Source organism: Pinus tabuliformis, chromosome 4_2 (assembly GCF_031772625.1).
Source record: "Pinus tabuliformis cultivar Carrire ecotype Pingquan chromosome 4_2, CPIR1, whole genome shotgun sequence".
Classification (NCBI taxonomy): Eukaryota; Viridiplantae; Streptophyta; class Pinopsida; order Pinales; family Pinaceae; genus Pinus; species Pinus tabuliformis.
In genome coordinates, this window is record NC_142304.1 from 388491867 (window position 1) to 388514537 (window position 22671).

The 22671-nt window shown below is 40.7% G+C and overlaps 1 protein-coding gene across 1 annotated transcript in view; it reads right to left on the reverse strand.

Moving 5' to 3' along the window:
• Positions 1-311: 311 nt before the first annotated feature.
• The window catches only part of LOC149169595 (uncharacterized), a 79853-nt gene continuing 57493 nt past the window's right edge, over positions 312-22671 (reverse strand). The window contains exons 4-6 of the mRNA XM_089425267.1: positions 1088-1195; positions 659-843; positions 312-555 (exon numbers count right to left, since the gene is read on the reverse strand). Of these exons, the coding sequence (XP_089281393.1) occupies positions 312-555; positions 659-843; positions 1088-1195 (537 nt within the window). The remainder of the gene's footprint in view (positions 556-658; positions 844-1087; positions 1196-22671) is intronic.

Sequence of the window (22671 nt, forward strand, 5' to 3'; positions counted from 1 at the left end):
CCCACGACTTTCTGGGCCTTTATCATCCTTTAAAAACTGGGGAAGAGTTCTACCATCAAATCCATATGAAATTCGTTTCCCTTCCACATTTTGTTGTCCCACACAAGCAGTCATCTGTGATATGTTAATAAAACTTCCTTTTTCTGCATTTCAAATAATAACTTGATGTTATTCTCTGTCACAACACTTGGAGCTGGATTATTTTCGCGTCCAGTGATGATGATGCTAAATGTACAAAGTCGAAACAAGCCCTTTGTAATGCACCGTCTCCATAAGCCAGTAAACTACAAGATGCAGACATGAATGATGAGCTAATAAGGCCTTCCACTTGAAACCTCGAGAACTCTGAGCATAACCTGCAGCAATTTCAAGGCCAATGCAACTACATCTCTCTCTGGCATTTCATCAAACACTTGTGCCCAAGACATAAATGCTATTCCATAGGTGCATCCAACACCACAGTATTTACCATATCGAATTCCGAGAGAATTACAGTCCTGTACGACGCACACCCTGCTACAATTTGGCTGCGAGGTTCTGTTGGCCTTGGAAGCCCTGACAATTCCAAAGCAATGGAATACGTGAGAGGATAAAATTGTGACAATAATTATAATGAATATGTACAGTGGTTTGGAATAACTTGTGCCATTCCTCGCACCGCGTCCCAATTCCATCCTCCGCCTTATGCCTTGCGCTGTCTACCTTTTCCTTGATTGATTGAACAAGAGCCTTGTCATGAAACAGCACCAAGGCCCACCGAATTCCCCTACGAATCTCTCCAAAAAGACACTCCGAACTCCAACGGAAGCCTAGACCTGTTTGTTGAGAAGTCCGAACACGCAGCTACAGAGTTGTAAGCCTTAAATTTGAGAGTTGTAATATGAAGCACACAGACAGAGAGAACTTCATCAGTGAATCTCTAAAAATAGAGGTTCATCCAGGGAGCTTTCCCCTGTTTGTGTTGAGAAATTCACACATGCGCAACAAGATAGCTGTGAGGCCAGGGAAAGACCCCATCCTCGCCTTTTAGCACCTGGAACTGTTTCTAACACACGTGTTGTTTTACTGCCCCATGCATTTGGCAAACCATTCGCCACAGATCCTCATTTTTTGTCAACTGATAAAGACGCTTGCAAGCTGATCCAGCACTGTGACATGTTGAGTCAGATATTCCCACAGAATCCATAGGAGACAGCTGTGAAATATTGGCTATGGATTCGAACAATTCCCCAATTTCGTAGTGCAGCCAGTGCAAAATATGAATTATGCGCTACGAAATCACTTAAAACATGCTGCGCTGCGAAACTGATAGAAAGGATTTATGTGCCTTTGACAAACAATCGAACTGTTGTGAAAAATTTAAAAAAAATTTCCTTGAGTGATAACAAGTACAATCCTCACAGATGCTCACAGGAAATCTTGTCTTCTCTCTAGCCTTCCTCTCAGCCCTCCAAGCTCCTATTTCCTTGCGTTGTTCCTTATGGATGATTCTCCTTCAACCAAGTGGATGATCTCTTCCAAAACTACGCAATCCTCAAGGATTAAATCCTTGACTACATGCATAAGTTTTCTCTTTGAGAAAACACATGCAACTGATAGTACACTATCCTTGAGTTTAATCTCAAATGGGTCTTTCTCAGAATAGACATGCATGAGTTTTTGATGAGGGAATCTTAAGTTAACTAGAGTAGCACTAGTTGAGTGCATGGATGCATCAATAGACTGTTAACTCACTGTTAGTTCCTCAAACAGTTTGGAACTAATTTAACTGTACTTAACTCAGTAAACTGAGTAAACTAATTACACTCAAATATAACTCATTCTTATCTCCTTGATTTAAGGTATAACTCTTGCATGACTTCAGAAAGACTTCTAACTTGAATTTCTCCAACTAATTAATTTAAAATTAATTAATTAATTATTTCCAAGTCGCTGTTAAGACTAAATTCGATTTTAATTCACAATTTAATTCAAGGACAAATTAAATTGGAATATTCTTGTTGCCATTTTTCAACACTCCCTCTCAACAAGAAATGGATTATCTACCACCTCGATCATGTCTTTATGGAACTCGAATTTACACTTTGACAATGCCTTTGTCAAAATGGCAGCTTCTTGCTCCTCTATCGAAATATACTGCAACAACATGATCCTCCTCGCTATACAGTCTCTGAGATGATGATACTGGATGTCAATGTGCTTGGACCTATCATGAAATACTAGATTCTTAGAGAGTTTGACACAACTCTGATTATCACAATAGATCACAGTTGGATCCATCCTCTGATCAAACAAACAAACTAGGATTTTTTGCATCTAGATGGCCTCACATGCTGCCTAACGTGCAGCCATGTATTCTACCTCTGACGATTTGAGTGTAACCGACCTCTGTTTCCTGTTGTACCAATAAACTGCCACTAACCCAAGGTTGAAAATCCCTCCTGATGTGCTCTTCTGATCTGATGGACTCCCTGCCCAATCTGCATCAGTGAAGCCTTGTAGCTTCACTCCCTCTATCTGTCTATACCATAATCCATACTGAGATGTGCCTTTGAGGTATCTCAATACATGCTTTACCACCTTCCAAAACATCTTGGTAGGCTGAACCATCGCTTGACTCAACTGGTTCACCGCATAGCACAAATCTAGTCGTGTGTTCACTAAGTACATCAGTGAACCCACAAGCTGCCTATACACAATAGCCTCTTCCACTTCTCTTGGAGTAGCAACCTCCGTCCTCCAGTTACCTGCTAGAGGAGTCTGCATGGGCTTGCACTTCTCCATGTGGAATCTCCTGAGGGTCTCGTTGTCATACTTGCGTTGAGACACAAACAACTCCCTATCCTTTTTCCACACTTCCATGCAAAGGAAGTAATGCATGAGACCCATGTCTTTCATCTCGAATTCTCTTGCAAGGTCCTCCTTGCAAGACACGATAAACTGATCATCACCAGTCAATATGAGATCATCAACATAAAGTACGATGATCAACAGCTTACCTTTCACCACGATGTGGTATAGGTTTGCATCCGTTTCACTCTTTGTGAAGCCCAACCTGGTGAAGTAGTTGTCTATCCTGGTGTACCAAGCACAAGGTGCTTACTTCAGCTCGTACAATGCTCTCTTGAGTCGGCACACATGTGACTCATGACCGAAGGTCTCAAAACCTTCTGGATACTCTATGTACATGTTGGGTCCCTATAATACTAGTGATTACCCCATTACTATTGTAGTTATACCCCCTATTTATATTGTTGTGCCCCTATTACCCCCATATTTTTATTTCTGTGCCCCATAGAATCCCTCTATTGTTATTTTTGTGGCTTTATATTATTATTGTTAGGTCGGCTGGATTATATTGTGACTCCTTAGACTCCTATATATAGAAAGGAGGTTTTGTCATTTGTATCATCCAAGAATTGTTCATTTATGTAATGTAAAGGAGGTTGCCCCCTCGAAGAGGCTGAATTCTAAGGCGTTGATCTCTCTTTTCTATCTTTTCTTGAGCTGGTTTCATAACATTTGGTATCAGAGCTTTGGATTCTAGGGTTTCGCTGCTCCAAATAGGTCATCGTGGCATTTTCGCTATAACGTTTTTTCTGTGACGTTTCAGAAGTCGTAAAAAAAAACCCATTTGAGAAGAATTGGCGCTGAACTTTGGGTCCGAATTTCAGAGCTTTTCGCGCGATATTTTCGGAGATATGATCTGAGGAATTTGGCCTTTTTGCAGACTCCTGAATTACATTCAAAACAGGTGACCTGGGGAAAATCGTCATAACTCTCTCTCTGAGGATCGGATTGAAATTTCGTAAAAAGTTAAAGAAAGAGGACAGACTGTAGTTTCTTGTGGGTGAGTTTCAGATTAAAAGGTTGAAACAGTGACTCGTGGCACATCGTACAAGTTCGATCTACTGAACCAGTCTAAAAGCAAGTCACTGTGGGAGATTTCACATAACTCTTCCTTGGAGAATCCAATTTGGCTCAGACTTGTGGCATTGGAAAGAGGACACAGAAGGCTACTACAGATAGCAATTTCAGAACTGGATGATCCGAAATTACAGAGATACATCAGATTCAATATCAGGCTTCTATAAAGTGAAAAAAGGTGTGTAGTTTTTTTTTAAATTTTTGTGTAAGCTTGGTTTAACGGAATTCAAAGGGCATAGTAAAGCATTATTATCGGTAACTGATGCCCCGAGGAAAGAAAATTCAAACACCTAGTAAGGAACCTGAAAGCTCTAGCATGACTCATGAAGAAGAGGAAGAAATGCTACATGATATATCAAAATTACAAGAACAAGTGCAACAAATGTCACGCTCACAAAAGCTAACAGAAGCTAAGATAAGTGGCGTGGAATCTAAGATAAATGGCGTGGAATCTAAGGTAAATGGCGTGGAATCTAAGATAAAGGGCATGGAAGCTAAGATGGATGGCATGGAAGCTAAGATGGAAGCTAAGATGGATGGCATGGACGCTAAAATTGATGGCATGGATGATAAGATGGATGAATTGAAAAAGTTGCTACAAGAAAGGGTCACTAATGGTGAAAAGGTAGTAAAGGAAACTCATGATGAGAACAAAAGAAATGTTAATCATGATTCCATAGACTCTAATGTTGGATCGAAGACTCACCATGTTCCAAAAATCGATATGAGGAAGTTTGATGGCAAGGATCCCGCCACATGGATATTACAGATGGAGCAATTCTTCGATCTCAATAATGTGCAAAACCACAAAAGGTACGTATGGCAACTTTATATTTGGAACCAAATCAGTTTGTATGGTATCAATGGCTTTGTTCTCGTAAACAATTTATCACTTGGGCAATTTTTACGGAAGAATTGATAGCACATTATGAGGATACAAAAAGCAACACTTTTTTTAGCCAATTGATAAGTCTCAAACAAAAGGGTTCAATAATGGAGCACATTGAGGAGTTCCAAAAATTGAACATAAGGGTAAAAGATATTCCAGAGGAGCATAGGATTGATGTGTTCATAGGGTCTTTAAAGGATAATATCCAACATGATGTGCGCCTTTGGGAACCTGATTCATTAGAGAAGGCATTCAGGTTAGCAAGAAAAATGGAAAGCAAAATTATGGCAACTAGGAAGCATACCGTTCACAACTATAAAGACGGAAGTGTTGTTGCCCATAGTCTTCCACAACCTACAAGGTTGACACCACAACAATTGGAAGAAAAAAGAGCAAAAGGGCTTTGTTACAATTGTGATAGCAAATACACAAAAGGTCATAAGTGTGCTGAGAAGAAATTATTCTACATAGATTGTGAAGAGGAAGAAGAAAAGGAGCAAGAAAGGTCAAAAGAAGAGGATATATTCCAGGAACAAAGCCTAGATGAAGAACAAATAAATCCGACCATATCTTGTAATGCATTGGCAGGAATTACCACTCCTCAAACCATCAAGATAGAAGGACAAATCAAGAAGAAAAAGGTAATAGTGTTGATTGATTCAGGAAGCACCCACAATTTTATTCATTGTAGGGTAGCAAAAGAATTGAATTGCTTCCTATATCCAGCACCAGAGTGTCAAGTGATGATTGCAAATGGAGGAACAATAAATTGTTCTGGAAAGTGCCATAATATCAAGCTATCCATGGGAGAATATGTATTGACTAGCCCAATGCTTTCCATTCCAATGGGAGGTGCTGATGTTGTACTAGGAGTCCAATGGCTACAATCCTTGGGTACAATAGCTTTTAATTTTCAAGAACTTTTCATGAAATTTTCTGTGGAAGGAAAGGAAGTTGAATTAAGGGGTATTGCAGGGAAACCAGGAAAGATAATCAGCTCTAATGGCATGACAAAGCTTCTAAAAAAGGAGCAAAGAGGTGTAATTGCACAATTATGTTCGCTAGATGTTTCCACATTGGAATCATCTATTTCTCCAGATCTCCAAAAAGTCCTGGACAATCATTCCAAGGTATTTGAGACTCCCAAAGGTCTCCCACCTATGCGTGATCATGATCATGCTATTCATCTGATTCCAGGAAGTGTTCCTCCAAACATCAGGCCGTACAGATATCCATATGTCCAAAAAAGTGAAATTGAACGTATGGTTGCAGAAATGCTAGAGGCTGGTATAATTCAACCGAGTCAAAGTTCTTTCTCAGCTCCAGTAGTATTGGTGCACAAGAAGGATGGATCATGGCGCATGTGTCCAGATTATAGGGAGCTCAACAAGCTCACTATTAAAGATAAGTTCCCCATTCCTGTTATTGATGAATTACTGGATGAATTGCATGGATCAATTTACTTCACCAAGTTGGATCTTCGTTCAGGATATCATCAAATCAGAATGAAGATTGAAGACATTCCGAAAACAGCATTTAGAACTCATGAGGGTCATTATGAATTTTTGGTCATGCCTTTTGGCCTTACCAATGCACCTTCAACATTTCAAGGTTTGATGAATTCAATTTTCAAACCATTCCTTAGAAAATTTGTGTTAGTATTTTTTGATGATATACTAATCTACAGCAAGTCTTGGAAGGATCATGTTGAACATGTTGACAGGGTGTTACAACTATTGGAGGAGAAACAATTATATGCAAAAAGATCCAAATGTTTCTTTGGAGTCCAGGAGGTGGAATATTTGGGTCATATTGTATCTCATGAAGGAGTTAAGGTAGACCCTAGCAAAATTAAAGCCATTAAGGAATGGAAAATCCCCACATCCATAAAGCATCTGCGAGGATTTCTTGGGTTGACAGGGTATTATCGCAAGTTTGTTAAGAATTATGGGAGAATAGCAGCACCTCTAACAACATTATTGAAGAAAGATTCATTTTCATGGACTTTGGAAGCAACAAAGGCCTTTGAACATCTTAAAGAGGCAATGTGCCAAGCACCGGTCTTAGCTACACCGGACTTCACAAAAACCTTTATTGTGGAATGTGATGCTTCAGGAAATGGAATTGGTGCTGTTCTAATGCAAGATGAAAGACCCATTGCTTTTGAAAGTCGTCCAATCAAGGGAAAGTTTTTAAGCAAAGCTATTTATGAGAAGGAAATGTTGGCAATACTCCATGCACTTAAGAAATGGCGACCCTACCTAATGGGAAGACACTTCAAGGTAAAAACGGATCATGATAGCCTTAAATACTTTTTAGAACAAAGATTATCCTCTGAAGAGCAACAAAAGTGGGTCACAAAGATGTTGGGTTATGACTTTGAAATCATCTACAAAAAAGGGAAGCAAAATGTGGTGGCAGATGCACTCTCAAGAAAGGATGAGGATGTGGAAGCATTGTTGTGTGCCATTTCTATTATCCAACCAGATTGGATAAACGAAGCAAGGGAGGAATGGAAGAACGATGAAGAAGTGTGGGCACTTATTCAAAAGCTACAACAAGATTCCAGTACTTCTGATACATTTAGCTGGCAAAATGATTCGTTATGGTACAAAGATCGCTTATACCTCTGTAAGAATTCCCAGCTAAAACAAAAGATTCTTATGGAATTGCACACTTCTCCCTTAGGAGGGCACTCAGGATTTTTAAAAACTTACCACAGGGTTAAGAAGGAATTTTTTTGGGATGGCCTTAAATCAGATATTCAAAAGTTTGTGGCGGAATGTTTGGTTTGCCAGCAAAATAAAGTTGAAACAATTAAGACACCAGGTCTATTACAACCTTTATCCATTCCAAGCCAACGTTGGGAGGAGGTTTCAATGGATTTTATCACAGGTTTACCCAAGTCTGAGGGAAAGAGTGTCATCATGGTGGTAGTTGACAGACTTACCAAGTATGCACACTTTTGTGCATTATCACATCCATTTAAAGCCAGTACAGTTTCTACTGCATTTATGGAAACAGTTCAAAAGCTACATGGAAACCCAAAGATTATTGTAAGTGACAGAGATCCCATTTTCACTGGAAATTTTTGGACAGAATTATTTTCTTGTCTTGGTACTCAGTTAGCTCATAGCTCATCTTATCATCCTCAATCTGATGGGCAAACTGAGATAGTAAACAAATGTTTGGAAGGATATCTTCGTTGCTTTGTATCTGATAAACAGACACAATGGGTCAAATGGTTGCCTCTGGCTGAATGGTGGTATAACACTTCCTTCCATACAGCAACAAAAATGACCCCATTTATGGCACTTTATGGGTATCAACCACCATCCATCACATCATATTTAAGAGAAAATTCTAAGGTTCAGGCAGTGGAACATCACATCGAACATCAACAACAAGTCCTCCAACTCTTAAAGGATAACCTCGTGTTGGCACAAAATAGAATGAAACAACAGGCAGATCAACATCGCAGTGAAAGAAGTTTTGATGTAGGTGATTGGGTATTCCTACGGCTACAACCATATAAGCAAATGTCCCTAAAGCAAGCTAAGAAGGATAATAAATTATCACCAAAGTATTATGGTCCGTACAAGGTGTTGGAAAAGATTGGTACTATGGCATACAAATTGGAGCTTCCTGCAGCTTCTCGATTGCACCCAGTTTTCCATGTTTCATGTTTAAAGAAGGTTATAGGTGACAAGCTCCCAATTCAAACAATATTGCCAGAACTTGACGAGGAAGGAAAAATTATATTGGAACCGGAAGCAGTCACAGAAACAAGAACTCGACAGCTACGAAATCGATCAATTTCAGAGTATCTTATCAAGTGGAAGAACTTATCCGCTGAAGATTCCACATGGGAGGATGAGAATTTTATGCAGAAGTATCCAGAACTGCTCAAGCGTTGAGGACAACACTTTTTTGAAGGAGAGGGGCATGTTGGGTCCCTATAATACTAGTGATTACCCCATTACTATTGTAGTTATACCCCTTATTTATATTGTTGTGCCCCTATTACCCCCATATTGTTATTTCTGTGCCCCATAGAATCCCTCTATTGTTATTTTTGTGGCTTTATATTATTATTGTTAGGTCGGCTGGATTATATTGTGACTCCTTAGACTCCTATATATAGAAAGGAGGTTTTGTCATTTGTATCATCCAAGAATTGTTCATTTATGTAATGTAAAGGAGGTTGCCCCCTCGAAGAGGCTGAATTCTAAGGCATTGATCTCTCTTTTCTATCTTTTCTTGAGCTGGTTTCATAACAGTACACCTCTTCCTCAATCTGGCCATTGAGGAATGCAGTCTTCACATCGATTTGATGAATCTTCCAACGCATCTGTGCTTATAGTGCCAACATAGATCTGATAGATGAGTACCTTGCGACAGGAGCAAAAGTCTCATCATAGTTAATCCCCTTGACCTGTGAAAATCCACGGGCAACAAATCTTGCCTTATTCTTCTCCACACTACCATCAGCAGCTTTATTTACCTTGTAAAGCCAACAGGAACTCACAATGGACTTGTTCTCTGGTCTCGAAACCACGTCCCAAACACTGTTACGAACTATGGAGTCATACTCCTCCACCATAGCATCAACCCAAATCGGCTGCTGCATTGCTTCCTCAAAGGAGGTTGGCTCAATCTCAACACATTCCCTAGCAAGGTCCATGTATCCAGTGTACCTCTCCCGTGACCTCCTCTGTCTGCGTTGAGAAAATGGTGCTCCCACATTCTCTCTCGCATCCTCGAAAAATCTGTCAACTTCTCTTGTGTGCTTCCGTCCATCTCTGGAAGACTTTGCTTGAGTGGATGTCTCCACTCTTGGAACCTTTACATGTGGATGCTCCACATCAGCCTGAGGCTCCTCCTCCTTAGGAACCAACAGTTCCTCCACAGCCTGTAGTTGGAGCTCCCTCTCAAGGGAAACTCGCATGGCCTTCTGCTCATCAAAATTGAGATCTCTGTGAACCACTGTCCTCCAACTAGTAGGCAAGTACACCCGATAGTTATGAGGTGTATCAGTGTACCCCACAAATATTCCCAACTCTGTTGTCGGCTCAAGCTTCTTCCGTGCATCCTTTGTCACATGGCAATATAACAATGAGCCAAAGATCTTGAAGTGGCCCACATCTGGTCTCTTACCGAAGAAAGCTTCCTCTAGTGTCTTCATCCCATGTATGTGATGTGGGCTTCTATTCTGCAAATAGACCATTTCGTTGCATGCCTCGGCCCACAAGTGAAGTGGTAGGCCTTGGTCATGTAGCATTTCCCGTGATGCCCCCACAATAGTTCTGTTCTTCCTCTCAGCCACCCCATTCTGTTGTGGGTTATGAGGTGCCATAAACTCTCGTTTAATTCCTTCCACTACATAGAAGTCCTTAAACTCTTGAGAGACATATTCTCCATTGTTGTCGCTTCTCAAGGCCTTGATCTTCTTCTCTGACTCTTTCTCGACCAAAGCTTTGAACTCACAAAACTTTGTGAAAGCTTGGTCCTTCTTCTACATGAAATAGATCCAGCATTTACGAGAATAGTCATCAATGAAAATCACATAATACCTTTGATTCGTTGTAGATGCCGTCGAGAATGGTCCACAAAAATCAATATGAACTTGCTCTAAGATAGCCTTTGCTCGACTGTCTCAATCATGAAAGGAAGACTTGGTGTACTTTCCCAAGGTACAATGTTTGCATGTGTCAACTTGCTCAAGTTTACCTTTGGGAAGTCCTATAGATATATGTTGCATTATCTTCAAAGCCCCATGATGCAAATGGCCCAACCGCCTATGCCACAACTCACCAATGTCTTGGCTTTGCACCAATTCTGCTTTCGTATTGAATGCACCTGAATCCCTATCCTCTTGGTCTAACCCATGGTTATGTGTCTTAGGAACGCCTTTCCTTTATTGAAGACAATATCATAGCCTTTGTCCTCCAACATCACGACCGATACCAAGTTCTTCTTCAGTCCAGGCACATACTTCACATCTTTGAAGGTGAGAGGAGCTCCATGCTCCCTCTAAAAAGCAATCGTGCCCACTCCTAAAACACTATACCTTCCATCGTCACCCATCTCTATGCTCATCTTGAGGTCTTTCTCCTCCAAGGCACTGAATAAATTTTTATCACCGGTCATGTGGAATGAGGCTCCACTATCAAGATACCAGACACAACCCATCATCGATGACATCATGCATGCGATGAGGGTAAAGTCCATTTCGAACTGAGAGGCTAATGCCTCACCTTCTGATCCTTCCAGGGATCTCTTCTTGGACTTCTTCGATGGGAAATTAGTCACATAATGTTCCATCTTGTGACAATTAAAGCATCTTGCTTTAGACATGTCACCTTCTTCCCTCCATGAGAAGAATTCGATTTGAAATGGGAAGCCTTCCCCTTCCCTTTCCTTGCCTTACTTGCTAAGGCCAAATTTTCTTCATCATCGTTCTTGGATGAAGAACCATCTCATGTGCTCCTCCTGCATATGATCCGACCATAGGCGTTACCAATCCAATAGTTTCTCTCTTCCATTCATAGAGTCCTGGTAGCTATTCCAACTCTTTGGAAGGCCAAGGAGAGTGAGGCTCACCATATCATCATCGGTAGTAGTCATTCCCACATTGCCAAGCTCATCTCTACAGGTGATGAGCTTGTTCAGAGATGTGGAAATAGTATCGCCCTTCTCCATCTTGATTCTTTGAAGCTTTTCCTTGAGCACCAATTTCCTCTAGTTGCTACTATTCTCGTAGAGGTCCTTCAATGTCTTCCACATTGAAAATGGAGTATCCTTCCCATGGAGACTCAAGACAATATGGTCTCGAACTCCCTCAACGATGATCCATCTCACCTTCACCACACACTTCTTCCACTCAGCCAACTCTTGTGCATTAGTTTAAGTTTGCTTTAGGATTTCTTGATCAATGAATTCCTTCAAGCCATTGTCTTCTAATACAGTCTCCATTCTATCTTTCCATGCTATGTAATTCGAGCTACCTTCCAAGGCATACTCGAGTCTCAAGCCATAGAACGCCATTGGCCAACCTTGAAGTATGATATGAATTTGATTTGCACCTACAACCCCAAACTTCAAACTTCAAATTCTCTTCTTATTATATTGTTCATAGCTCCGATACCATGTAGAATAATTTCTACAAATCCTGCTCTGATACCGTGTAGAAAATCTGTTATAGGTAGGTTAACCTGATAATGCAATATAAATCAAAGAAGAATACTATAACCTACTTCTAATATCAATCTGCGAAAGCTTAAAGATCAAGTTGAACAATATAACCAGAAGAAGAAGAATCAATTGCACAATACACATGAAAATACTTTGGGGAAAGCCTCAACTAAAAAACCCCACACTATTGTATTATCATACACAATGGAAATACATAGGAATTATACAAAGCCTTAGCTCTCACAACTAGCCAGCTCTTAGTACAATCCTGACAGATGCTCACAGGAAATCTTGGCTTCTCTCCAGCCTTCCTCTCAGCCCTCCAAGCTCCTATTTCCTTGCGTGGTTCCTTGTGGATGATTCTTTTTCAACCAAGCGGATGATCTCTTCCAAAACTATGCAATACTCAAGGATTAAATCCTTGACTGCATGCATGAGTTTTCTCTTTGAGAAAACACATGCAACTGATAGTACACTATCCTTGACTTTAATCTTAATTGGGTCTTTCTCATAATAGACATGCATGAGTTTCTGATGAGGGAATCTTTAGTTAACTGGAGTATCACTAGTTGAGTGCATGCATGCATCAACTGGCTGTTAACTCATCATTAGTTCCTCAAACAGTTGGAACTAATTTAACTGGACTTAACTCAGTAAACTGAGTTAAATAATCACAACTCAAATATAACTCACTCTTATCTCCTTAATTTAAGGTATAACTCTTGCATGACCTCAGAAATACTTCTAACTTGAATTTCTCCAACTAATTAATTCAAAATTAATTAATTAATTATTTCCAAGTAGATATTAAGAATAAATTCGATTTTAATTCACAATTTAATTCAAGGACAAATTAAATTGGAATATTCTTGTGCCATATTTCAACATTGATAATCCTCTGGCAACACTGGCAGACACTAAGGCTGCTTTAAACAAAGAGTTTAGTAAGCCCAAGTCTGACTCACAGTCAGTAGTTGGATTTAAGGAGATCACAATGAGGGTTGATGAGACACCTTGGGAGTTAGATCAAAGGCTGAAATGTGTAATTCGAGAAGCTAATATGCAGCTCACAGATGGTCAGCACCGCGAGTGGTTTATAGCTTCACTTCTACCCCACCTGAGGATTTCTCTATCACAACAGAAGATAGGAACTCAGGCAGAAGCCCTAGAAATCGTGATGAGGTTGCATGCGATGCCTATTCAGGATGCGACCTTAGGGGTACAACAAATTCACTCTCAGTTACAGAGTCTATGCTTAGAATTGCAGAGATTGAAGAAAGACAAGGAGGCTAAGCCAGAGGTGCGCGCGGAAGTCTGGTGTCTAAAGTGTAAAAGCTAGGGGCATGATAAATACCATTGTCCTATATTTGCGAAATATATCATAGGAGGGGGACCAATTCCCTTGAGGCCAGAAGCTCCAACAGGGATGAGCATAGGGGCTATGCTATGGTGTGCTATTTGTTAGGTTGTTGGACAGAATGCAACGAATAACTGTCATGCTTCAAAATTTCATCCAAACACCTCAAAAGTTGTTTTGTAACTTCTACAAATCAGTGGGCCACGATGAATGCTATTGTCACAACTATGAGCTAATGATGGAAAGAGCACCCACCTACCAAATGCAAGCAGAAACTTGGCCTCCAGAGTAGGGCACTGGAGGAGCGCGTGGAAGATATTAGGAACGAGGAGGAGGACTTGGTAGAGTTCGGGGACAGGTTATCTGTTACAACTGCGAAACACCAGGGTACTACACGCGAGATTGTCAAAATCAGGCACGCCCATCATGTCAATATTGTAGCCAATTTGATCACACTATAGAAGAATACTCAATATTGATAGCTAAGATGTAGGAGAAGACGGCGCAACCTTAGGAACCTAGATAGGACTTATAGATGATGATATCTGAGCCCTGCGACAGGGATCAAAGAGTGAACATAGTGCTAAGAAGCAGAATAACAACTAGAGATGATAAAGGAAAACAACCTGAAGAGGACGGATGGGTCCACAAGGACCTAGAAAAGGAAGTTTGTTTTGAGATGGATCGCGCGAAGGAAACATTTATGGAAGCCAAGAAGAGCTTCGTTGAGGCCTCCACCTTAGGAAGCCAGAACAACGTACAAGAACCCAGCGTGCCTACAGAGGTTGATCCCTCTATGCTTACCACATTATTGGAGACCTGCATGAAACTACTATGTGATAGCAAAGCTGTGAAAGGTCTGTAGGAGTTAATAAAAAAATGTGCCAGCAAAGAGAATTTCCTCGATGGACACCGAGTAGTTAGAAAAATTGGAAAACATAAGGCTAGAACGGGGCGCGAGATGAGGCTCACCGCGTAGATAGGAGATTATGAGATGGACCAAGTCATCTTGGATCTAGGGTCCAATGCAAACATTTTTCCAAAACAAACATGGGAAAGAATGGGGAGACCTGCATTGCAGTGATCTCCGATTCAGCTCAGAATGGAAAAATAGAAAAATATCATTCCTATCAGACGAGTATATGGAGTAACAATTAATATAGAAGGTGCAAGCGCGATGGCTGACTTTGAAGTGATAGAGATCATTGATGATAGTAAACCATACCCTGTGCTCCTTGGAATTGACTGGGCCATTGACATGAATGGGTTCATCAACTTAAAGAAGAGGACAACATCATTTGAAGGGAAATCGATGTGGGTTGTAGTGCCACTAAACCCTACAGAAGGAGCACACTACACTGAATCGGTCTGCAACTATGAAGAAAGTGAGGAGGCTAGATCATATCTACAAAATAATAATGCGAGACTAGGACAAGATCAATCCAATGGTAGATGGACAGATTGCATGGGACCGCGAGAGTTCCTGTACCTCTGATTCAGATGAAGAGTTGGAGCACTAGCAAAATTGTTTGCATGAAGTATCTACATTGCGCTGCAGCATGATGACTAAATTGAGGCATTGTGTTTCATCAGAGGTAAGGAATTTACCTTATTATGATGGTTTAACTGACGTGAATAAGTTTTTGGATGCATTTGAGTGTGAAGTCCCCAAGCATATTATAAGGCATGCGATGTGTGTCAGAGAATGAGCAGATCATCGTGAAGGGATGAATTTCCATTACAACCTCAAGTATCGTTGCAGCCATTTGAAAAATGGGCGATTAATTTTGTTGGGCCAATTCAGCCCCTAGGTAAGAAAACTGGTGCGCATTATATCATCACCGCGATAGAGTATCTAACCAGATGGCAGAGGCATAACTGATTAAGGATTGTACAAGGGCTACGATAGCAAATTTTTTGTTTTAGTATGTCTTAACTAGATTCGACTACCCTGAACTGTTGATGAGAGATAGAGGTATGCACTTTTTGAATGAAATAATCAGCGTGTTAACAGAGGAATTCTAGATCTACCATCAGAAGAGTACACCATATCACCCATAGGCCAATGGAATTGTTGAGGCATTCAACAAGATTTTGCAGAACATGCTGACGAAGATCTGCAATGTGCAACAAATGACTAGGATGTGTGCATACCTGCAGTACTATGGGCATATAGGACTACTTGCAAGAAGATGATAGGACAAACGTTGTTCAAGTTGGTCTATGGGGTAGAAGCTATAAGACCAATGGAGTATATTGTGCCTAGTATGTGCATAGCAGCTCTCACAGGTATGGCAGATCATGAAGCCTTGGAGGAACGACTAGCACAGCATATGGGGCTTGAAGAAAACTAATTCTTGGTTGGATTCCATCAGTAAGTAAATATGGAGAATGAAAAAGCATGGCATGATCGCCATATCAAGCTTCGCACGTTTAAGGTAAATGGCCTTGTCTTGTTATATGATTGTAAATTCACTAAGTTTCTGAGAAAATTCTAGATGCATTGGCTAGGGCCATACATTATCATAGAAATTACAAATGGAGGCACAGTTCAACTCGCGAAGCTGAATGGAGAACCTTTTCTGGGAAGAGTGAATGGAAGTCGGTTGAAGTTGTATATAGGGGATCCTACGCAATGACTATATGGTGGCAGGACAGTATTAGTGCTCCAGGTAGTTGCAAGGGAGCGCGAGACTATAAACTACACTGCTAGGATTGGAGGACTACGCAACAGGTGGGTTGTGCAGAAGATGATGAAGATACAAACTATGAAGTTGCACACAGGAAGCTCCACTATGGAGGGAGGTACCACGCAGCACAGCAGAAAAGTGATTGTTGGAGTCATTGTTCATGACTTGACAGCCAGAAGACGGTTAAGAGGAGTAGGTTGGCGGCATTTAAGGCAAAAATATTTCAAGATTTGCCACCAAAACAACATTAATTGTCAGAATTTGGGGGGAACGGTTGGATTTGAATTCAAAAACCCCTATAAATTACGCGTGCCAATCCAACAGAGAACACTTTGCACCCTTAGAGTTTTTGTTGAGATGTGTTGTCTGTCACCTATGAAACGCACTGACATGCTCATTCATAGGATCATGCACCTACCATACGAGGGATTGAATCCGACCAAGGAGTTTGGCAGAAAGATGGGAGAAAAGGACTTAACGGAAAGTATGAAGAAAGAATTTGACCTCCTGAAGAAGGCGTGAGGATATTCCATCACCTCAATAAACAACCCCGTAGTTCAAATTTCTACCCTAATTTTAACTAGGAATGTGATGAGGAAGTGTAGCGCGAATGAAGTTTCGGTGCCTGTTGGGTGAAAATATTGTCGTTTAATTCTATTGTAGTATTTGCCCAACTATTTAATTTGTCAATCCGAGGTTCGTAGGCTTACGAGGCACATGCACTATATATGCAGGACCGAAGTGGAACTAATCCAATCTAATCTAATCTAAATTACTGAAATCAAATTAATCTAGGAAGGCATTGAAACATTAACTATAAAAGCAAGAAATTGCATAAGGGAAAAGCAATACAACATGTGAAGAATTTGAATGACAAACAACATATGTGAGCTCACAACAATAAAGATATCTTAAATTATATTACAAGAACCAAATAACAAATCATGAAAGTGTAACAATAAAAGAATATGAATCAAAGCTAAGAATCCCCTTCTCCTAATTACAAAACTATCTCTTATAGCTAATCTCTATCCTTTAAAATGAAGAGAGAGCACTCTCCTATATACATGAAGAAGATAACCATCTCATAATTACATATCCAATATTCTCTCAAGCACTCTCAACTACTTTCCCATTATTACAAAATATGATCCCTTTGAATCCTCCACACATCTCTCACATATCTTGGATAAGATATGCCAACCAAATCCTCCATGATCTTCTCCTTAGGAATAGACTTGAATAATTATCTCCTTAATATGGTGGAGGAGATATTTGAGAAGTCTCTTGGAATTAATTCTTCACATATTTCCTACACATCACAAAACTCACATATTCTTGAGATATATATAAAAATATGTATATTTTCTAATATTTAATCATAAATTCACTTGTAATACAAAAATGAATAAAATGGAAAATAAGAAGGTGAAACCAAAATGTTTTTATGAAAATGATATGATAAAAGGTTAAAAGGATGATGAAATGTAAGGAATAGTGAAGAAAAAGGTGGATGAAAATTTGACATTTCTGAGTCTCAACAGTGCCCATAGTCTCCTTAGCTACACAGTGCGCGAAGGGTGTGCAGTTCAACTAGTCCAGGTACCTGTGCCAAGAATTCCTCACGAATTTTCGTGAGGCCTAGGATGAGAACAAGTTGTTTCATTACAATTTCTTGTTGTTATCTATTGTTTTGGTTGCATCGGAGTTGTTGGAGGATAGTCATTTTCCTCCACTGAAAGAAGGACTACCAGAAGCGGCACAGTCTGCATCTCTATGGGCTACAAAGGACCCCGGGCAGATCACAGAGACAAAGATATTTTGGGTCTTGATGGAATCAAGCCTCTGCATGGCCATTAACCAGCACCCAAGGTTGTCCCCGACCTTTTACACACAGTTGTCAGCCTATGCAGCATTCAAGGTTGACTTCCACCAAGTATACATTTAGGCGCGGAAGGATCCACAACAGAAATGGCATGACTTGCCATATTTGGTAACGGAGACAGACATGCAGGAGGTGATCACGCGATGGCCAACAGAGTGGCACGCCCCCTCAGACTTAGATGTTGGAACCAGTAAGGGCACGGGAAGTTTAGCAACACAAAATAGAAAGGAAGCAGCTAAGCAGGCTGCGCAGAACCTAGCCACACAGAGAAAGAAGGAAGTCATAGAGAAGGCTCGAATGGAGAAAGAGCGTGCTGCCAAGGAGTAGATTGAATAGGAGCAACACGAATAAGAAATAAGTGGAAAATCACCTTCGCCAGAGACCGAGGAGGAAGAACTATCCAAACAAGGTGGCGGAGAAGATGAGGGATAGATCACCTCATTTCTTCTAAAGAAGCATAGAAAGGGGTAGAAGGAAGTGCCCCGGAAAAAGAAAAAATCGGACAAGTCGCAAGGTGATCCCATGGTCTTGATGGAGGGCGATCTCGATGAGATTAGGGATAAAATAAGGGACACTACGACTGAAGTGTTGCAGCAGTTTGAGCAGCAGTATATGCAGACGCTGGGGAGCATCCAAAAGGATCTACACGAGCTACAGATCCAGGAAAATAGGATACAAGTGGGCGCAGAACAAGTGACCTAGCCCCGAGGATGAGTCAAAAATCTGAGTTGGTAAGGACCCTCGACCTTAGAATAATTGCATTACCACAAGGGTCCCTTAGCGCAGATACAGTTGATGATCGTGTCATCCTAAGCACAATCAAGAACATTGGGTTGAACATGGCAGTGCTCCCCAATGAGATCCTCCACGCGCTACATGCAGGAATCAATGAGGAATTGAGAGCTCGAGAGCAGCACACTCTCAATCTCATAAGTGAATACAGGGTGAACAATGAGCAGATGTTCACCGAAAACACGTAGGCCTTAAAATAAAAGGATACGTTGTAGGCACAGATTTCCCAACTGGAGCCTGCAATCACAAAGGCAAGCAGAAGAATGCCTGAGATGCATATTCCTGAGGATGCACAACGAGAAGTGAAGATTAGAAAATTAGCCGCTGGAGTGTGCAATGCAAAGGAGGAGGTTGACTAAGTTCAATTTGAAATCAATATGAAAATAACTGAGCTACAGTTAAAATTTCATCCCACGACTCCGCCTAAGATCCGGGAACATTGTGGAGCCGCCATCAGAGAAGGAATGGCCACCCTAGATGCCACAGTCGTTGATTGTTCGTCATTATTTGAGCAAGCAATGGAGTTGGCGAAAACTCTGTAGGAAGACCCAAACCTACAAACACTGAATACAGTGGTCAAGGAGCTACAGAGGTAGTATGACGAAGTCAGGGCAATGGCACACTCCATTGCACCAAAGCAGCGCTTAGCCAAATTGCAAGAGGGGAAGCAGCTCCTCGCGCGGGTAGAGGCGGAACAGAAGAAGGAGACCTTGCTTAAGGTCAGACTATAGCCTTGGTTAGAGGAGGCTTACCAGGTCATGACTAATATTTAGGAGAAGCTAACAGACTTGAAAAAGACACAGTAGTCAATGAGGTTGGTCGCAGAAGGACCAGCTACAAAGAAGCTAGTCGAGGAGGTCAAGCAAGTAGCTACACAGAGCATTGCTGAAGTTGATGTAGTTCAAGTGGAGCTGAGGGATCTTCACAGCAAGATCACAACGCCAGCTGAGTGACTCGAGGGCAAGTCACAACCTTTGTGTTGGGGGCTTGTTGGGATGGGGTTCCCCGGGTCAATTTTTGGGTTAAAATAACCCAAGTTTCGATGTAATTTTTGTAAGTAAGGTAAAGTCTCCACTATTTTTGGATGCGGAGTGCGTAGATGATTAGGAGTCAAAAGGGGTTTTAGCCCCTTGTTTATGTAAATTTTGAGTCAGTTTGGAGATCCACCCATGGTCCGCAAACAATGCGATTGTATGTAAAAGGCTATAAATAGGTGTGTCTTAGAGAGTCTAAGGCATAATGATGGATGTAATGGGTCAATAGAGAAAAATATTAGTGCAGAGAAGTGGGTCACATAGGAGAGAAAGGCTCTACAATTGAGTTTGCATAGTCATAGGTAGAGTCTGCAACTGAGTGCGTGGACCCCTACAGTTGAGTGCGCAGGGTAGTTTTGAGTCTATAATACCATATTGAAGATCAATAAAGAAGATTATTGAAGAATTCCTGTGTATATCTGTTTATTTCTGTTTACTTATATTTACGATATATGATGTGGATGAATAATTTGTTTATGAAATATTGATCTAATGATGTGCGATTCACTTGAATAAGTCTTAATAGATGTACGCAATACACGTTAAGTACTTTCGCGAAGACTGTGTTGAATTCTGTTAAGTTTTCTAATTAACCTAAGTAGATCTACGCGAATGCTAATCTATAATTGTCCTCTAATGCATGTAAGTGGATAAATCAACTGATAAGGGTCCGAAAAAGCTAATCGTAGACCTTCACGAAGATCTAGAGGCTATTTCAGTAAAGTTGCAGTACCGAACCCTAAGTGCTTATCGATCTGCACAAAGGCAGATCTAAGGCATTAAAAGACATCACACTCATCTCTAGATGTAGAAACTTAGTTCTTTCATCCCCCCATACTTATTCGGGTGACACTATAGCCTGTGCTACATGGGTTGTTGCCGAAAGGGCTAGTAGTGTAGGTATTTTTTGGTTGGCGCAACTAACTCTGAACCTAGGTCAGGACCCCTTAGGCTAACACATGGTATCGTGACATGTCTATTCATTGTGTTGTACTTTTTGTATGTATTGTGTTGTGTTGTATAATGGATGTAGGTGTATATATTTTGTTGTGTTGTACACTGGATGTAGGTGTATGTGTTGTATGTCAAGTGTAGGTGCATGTATTGTATGGTGTTGTATGTCATGTGTGGTTGTATGTGTGTGATGCACACTATGTGTATGTGTACGTAGTTGAAGAGAAGGCATTGGGTGTTTTTCAAGTGTGGAAACCGATTTGGTGTGTGTGCAGAAAGGAAAAAGGATAAAGGTAGAAGCAAAGAACCGATTAAAGGATAAGTATTAGTATTTTATTCTAGTTTTACTTATGCATGCGATCTATGATTTTGGTTCACGATGGTTACATGTGATCTACGAATTTGATTATGATGGTTTCATTTTGAGCTAACCGGATGTGATATGTTTATACATGATGATTCGATCAAACCACTGGTTTGACTTGTTGTTATAGGAAGTGAACAGAATTGTAAGTGTACCTTGTTGACGGGCCACCAATGAGGTATGATGTGAATTTATTTCAATTTATTTTGAATCTAATGGAAATTATGTGCTTGGTACAGGAAAGCATAAAAATTCCCTGATGGGTGGTTGAAAATGACTGCAAGAATTAGCCGCAACAGCAAAAGGAATTGGAACATGCAACAGTATGTTTGTAAAGAATTTAGGAGCAAGGCCATTGTGGGACACTGGTGCCCAATAGTTTCCATTGATTTCCATGAGCATTTTAAGACTGGTATTGTGGTTGTGAGGTAGGTACATGCCTTGATTTCTTGATCTTTCGATGCAAGGAAACCTTGCAAAGGGAGGGGTCACCTGAGGGACTATATCGCAAAGAATGGGATGCCCGCAGAACTTGGAAGGTGTGTGACTGCACAGAAGGGGGTAACCAGATTGCATGAGGGACTATGTAACAGAGAAGGGAAGACCGAGGATGAATTTTTTTTTGTCATTAGCATTTCCAAATGGAATCAAATGCACATTGGGAGTGTGCCCTAGAACAATGAGTAGCTAATTGTTCACTGAGAGGAAAAGTGGCACAAGATTGTAGCGTTGGACCTTGGATGCAACTTTGAATTTTTCAATGGATTTTGGACATCCTGGGAAGGAGGTGAATCCCGATATTACTTTGAGGGTGGAGTTGTGAGCCTCTGGATTCCCTTGTTACTGATACGAGCATCATATCCTTATTTACTGGTTGATAAAATTTTCATATGTGTATATGTTTATATTATTGTAAATATTGTACCAAGTTGTGTTTATAAAACTCCATAAATAGTATGTTTATTGGCTGGTTGAATTAAATGTGCATAAGCATATGTATTGAGTTGTGTTAGTAAAGCTCCAGTATGTGGTATGTTGTCATGTTTTTAGTTGATGATATTTTAAATACTGCAACGAGCTGTGTTATAAAGCTCCATAGGCAATATGTTTTTTTTTCAACAGTTTGTTGGTTTATAGATGTCACTGAACAATGAGGACGGTGTTCCCCCAAGGGGGAGGGTTCTGTAAGAGCCCCAGTTAAAAATTCATGTAAAAAATATAAGACCGAGGTCACGGGACACATATTCCAAGATGAATTGTAACCATCCTCCTTCGATATCTACCCAAGTAACCGGTAAACTGGGGTAAACATGTGACGAGAGGCTACTATTATATGATTCAACCTCCTAGGTGTCCTTAAGGAAGTGGAATGGATGGAAACACATCAAACATACCTTCCAGATCAGCAAGAACACTCCTAGGATCCATCCAAACCACACAGGTATCATGTCCCCGGGTCCCACTGAGTTTTTAAGCTATTAAACCTCTGGACGCTCCCATACTATGGGTATGCCAGCATCCAGAGAGCTCTGGATTCTCCCACAAGCCTGCATTCTTGCATCCAGGGACTATTTCCAGTAGACCT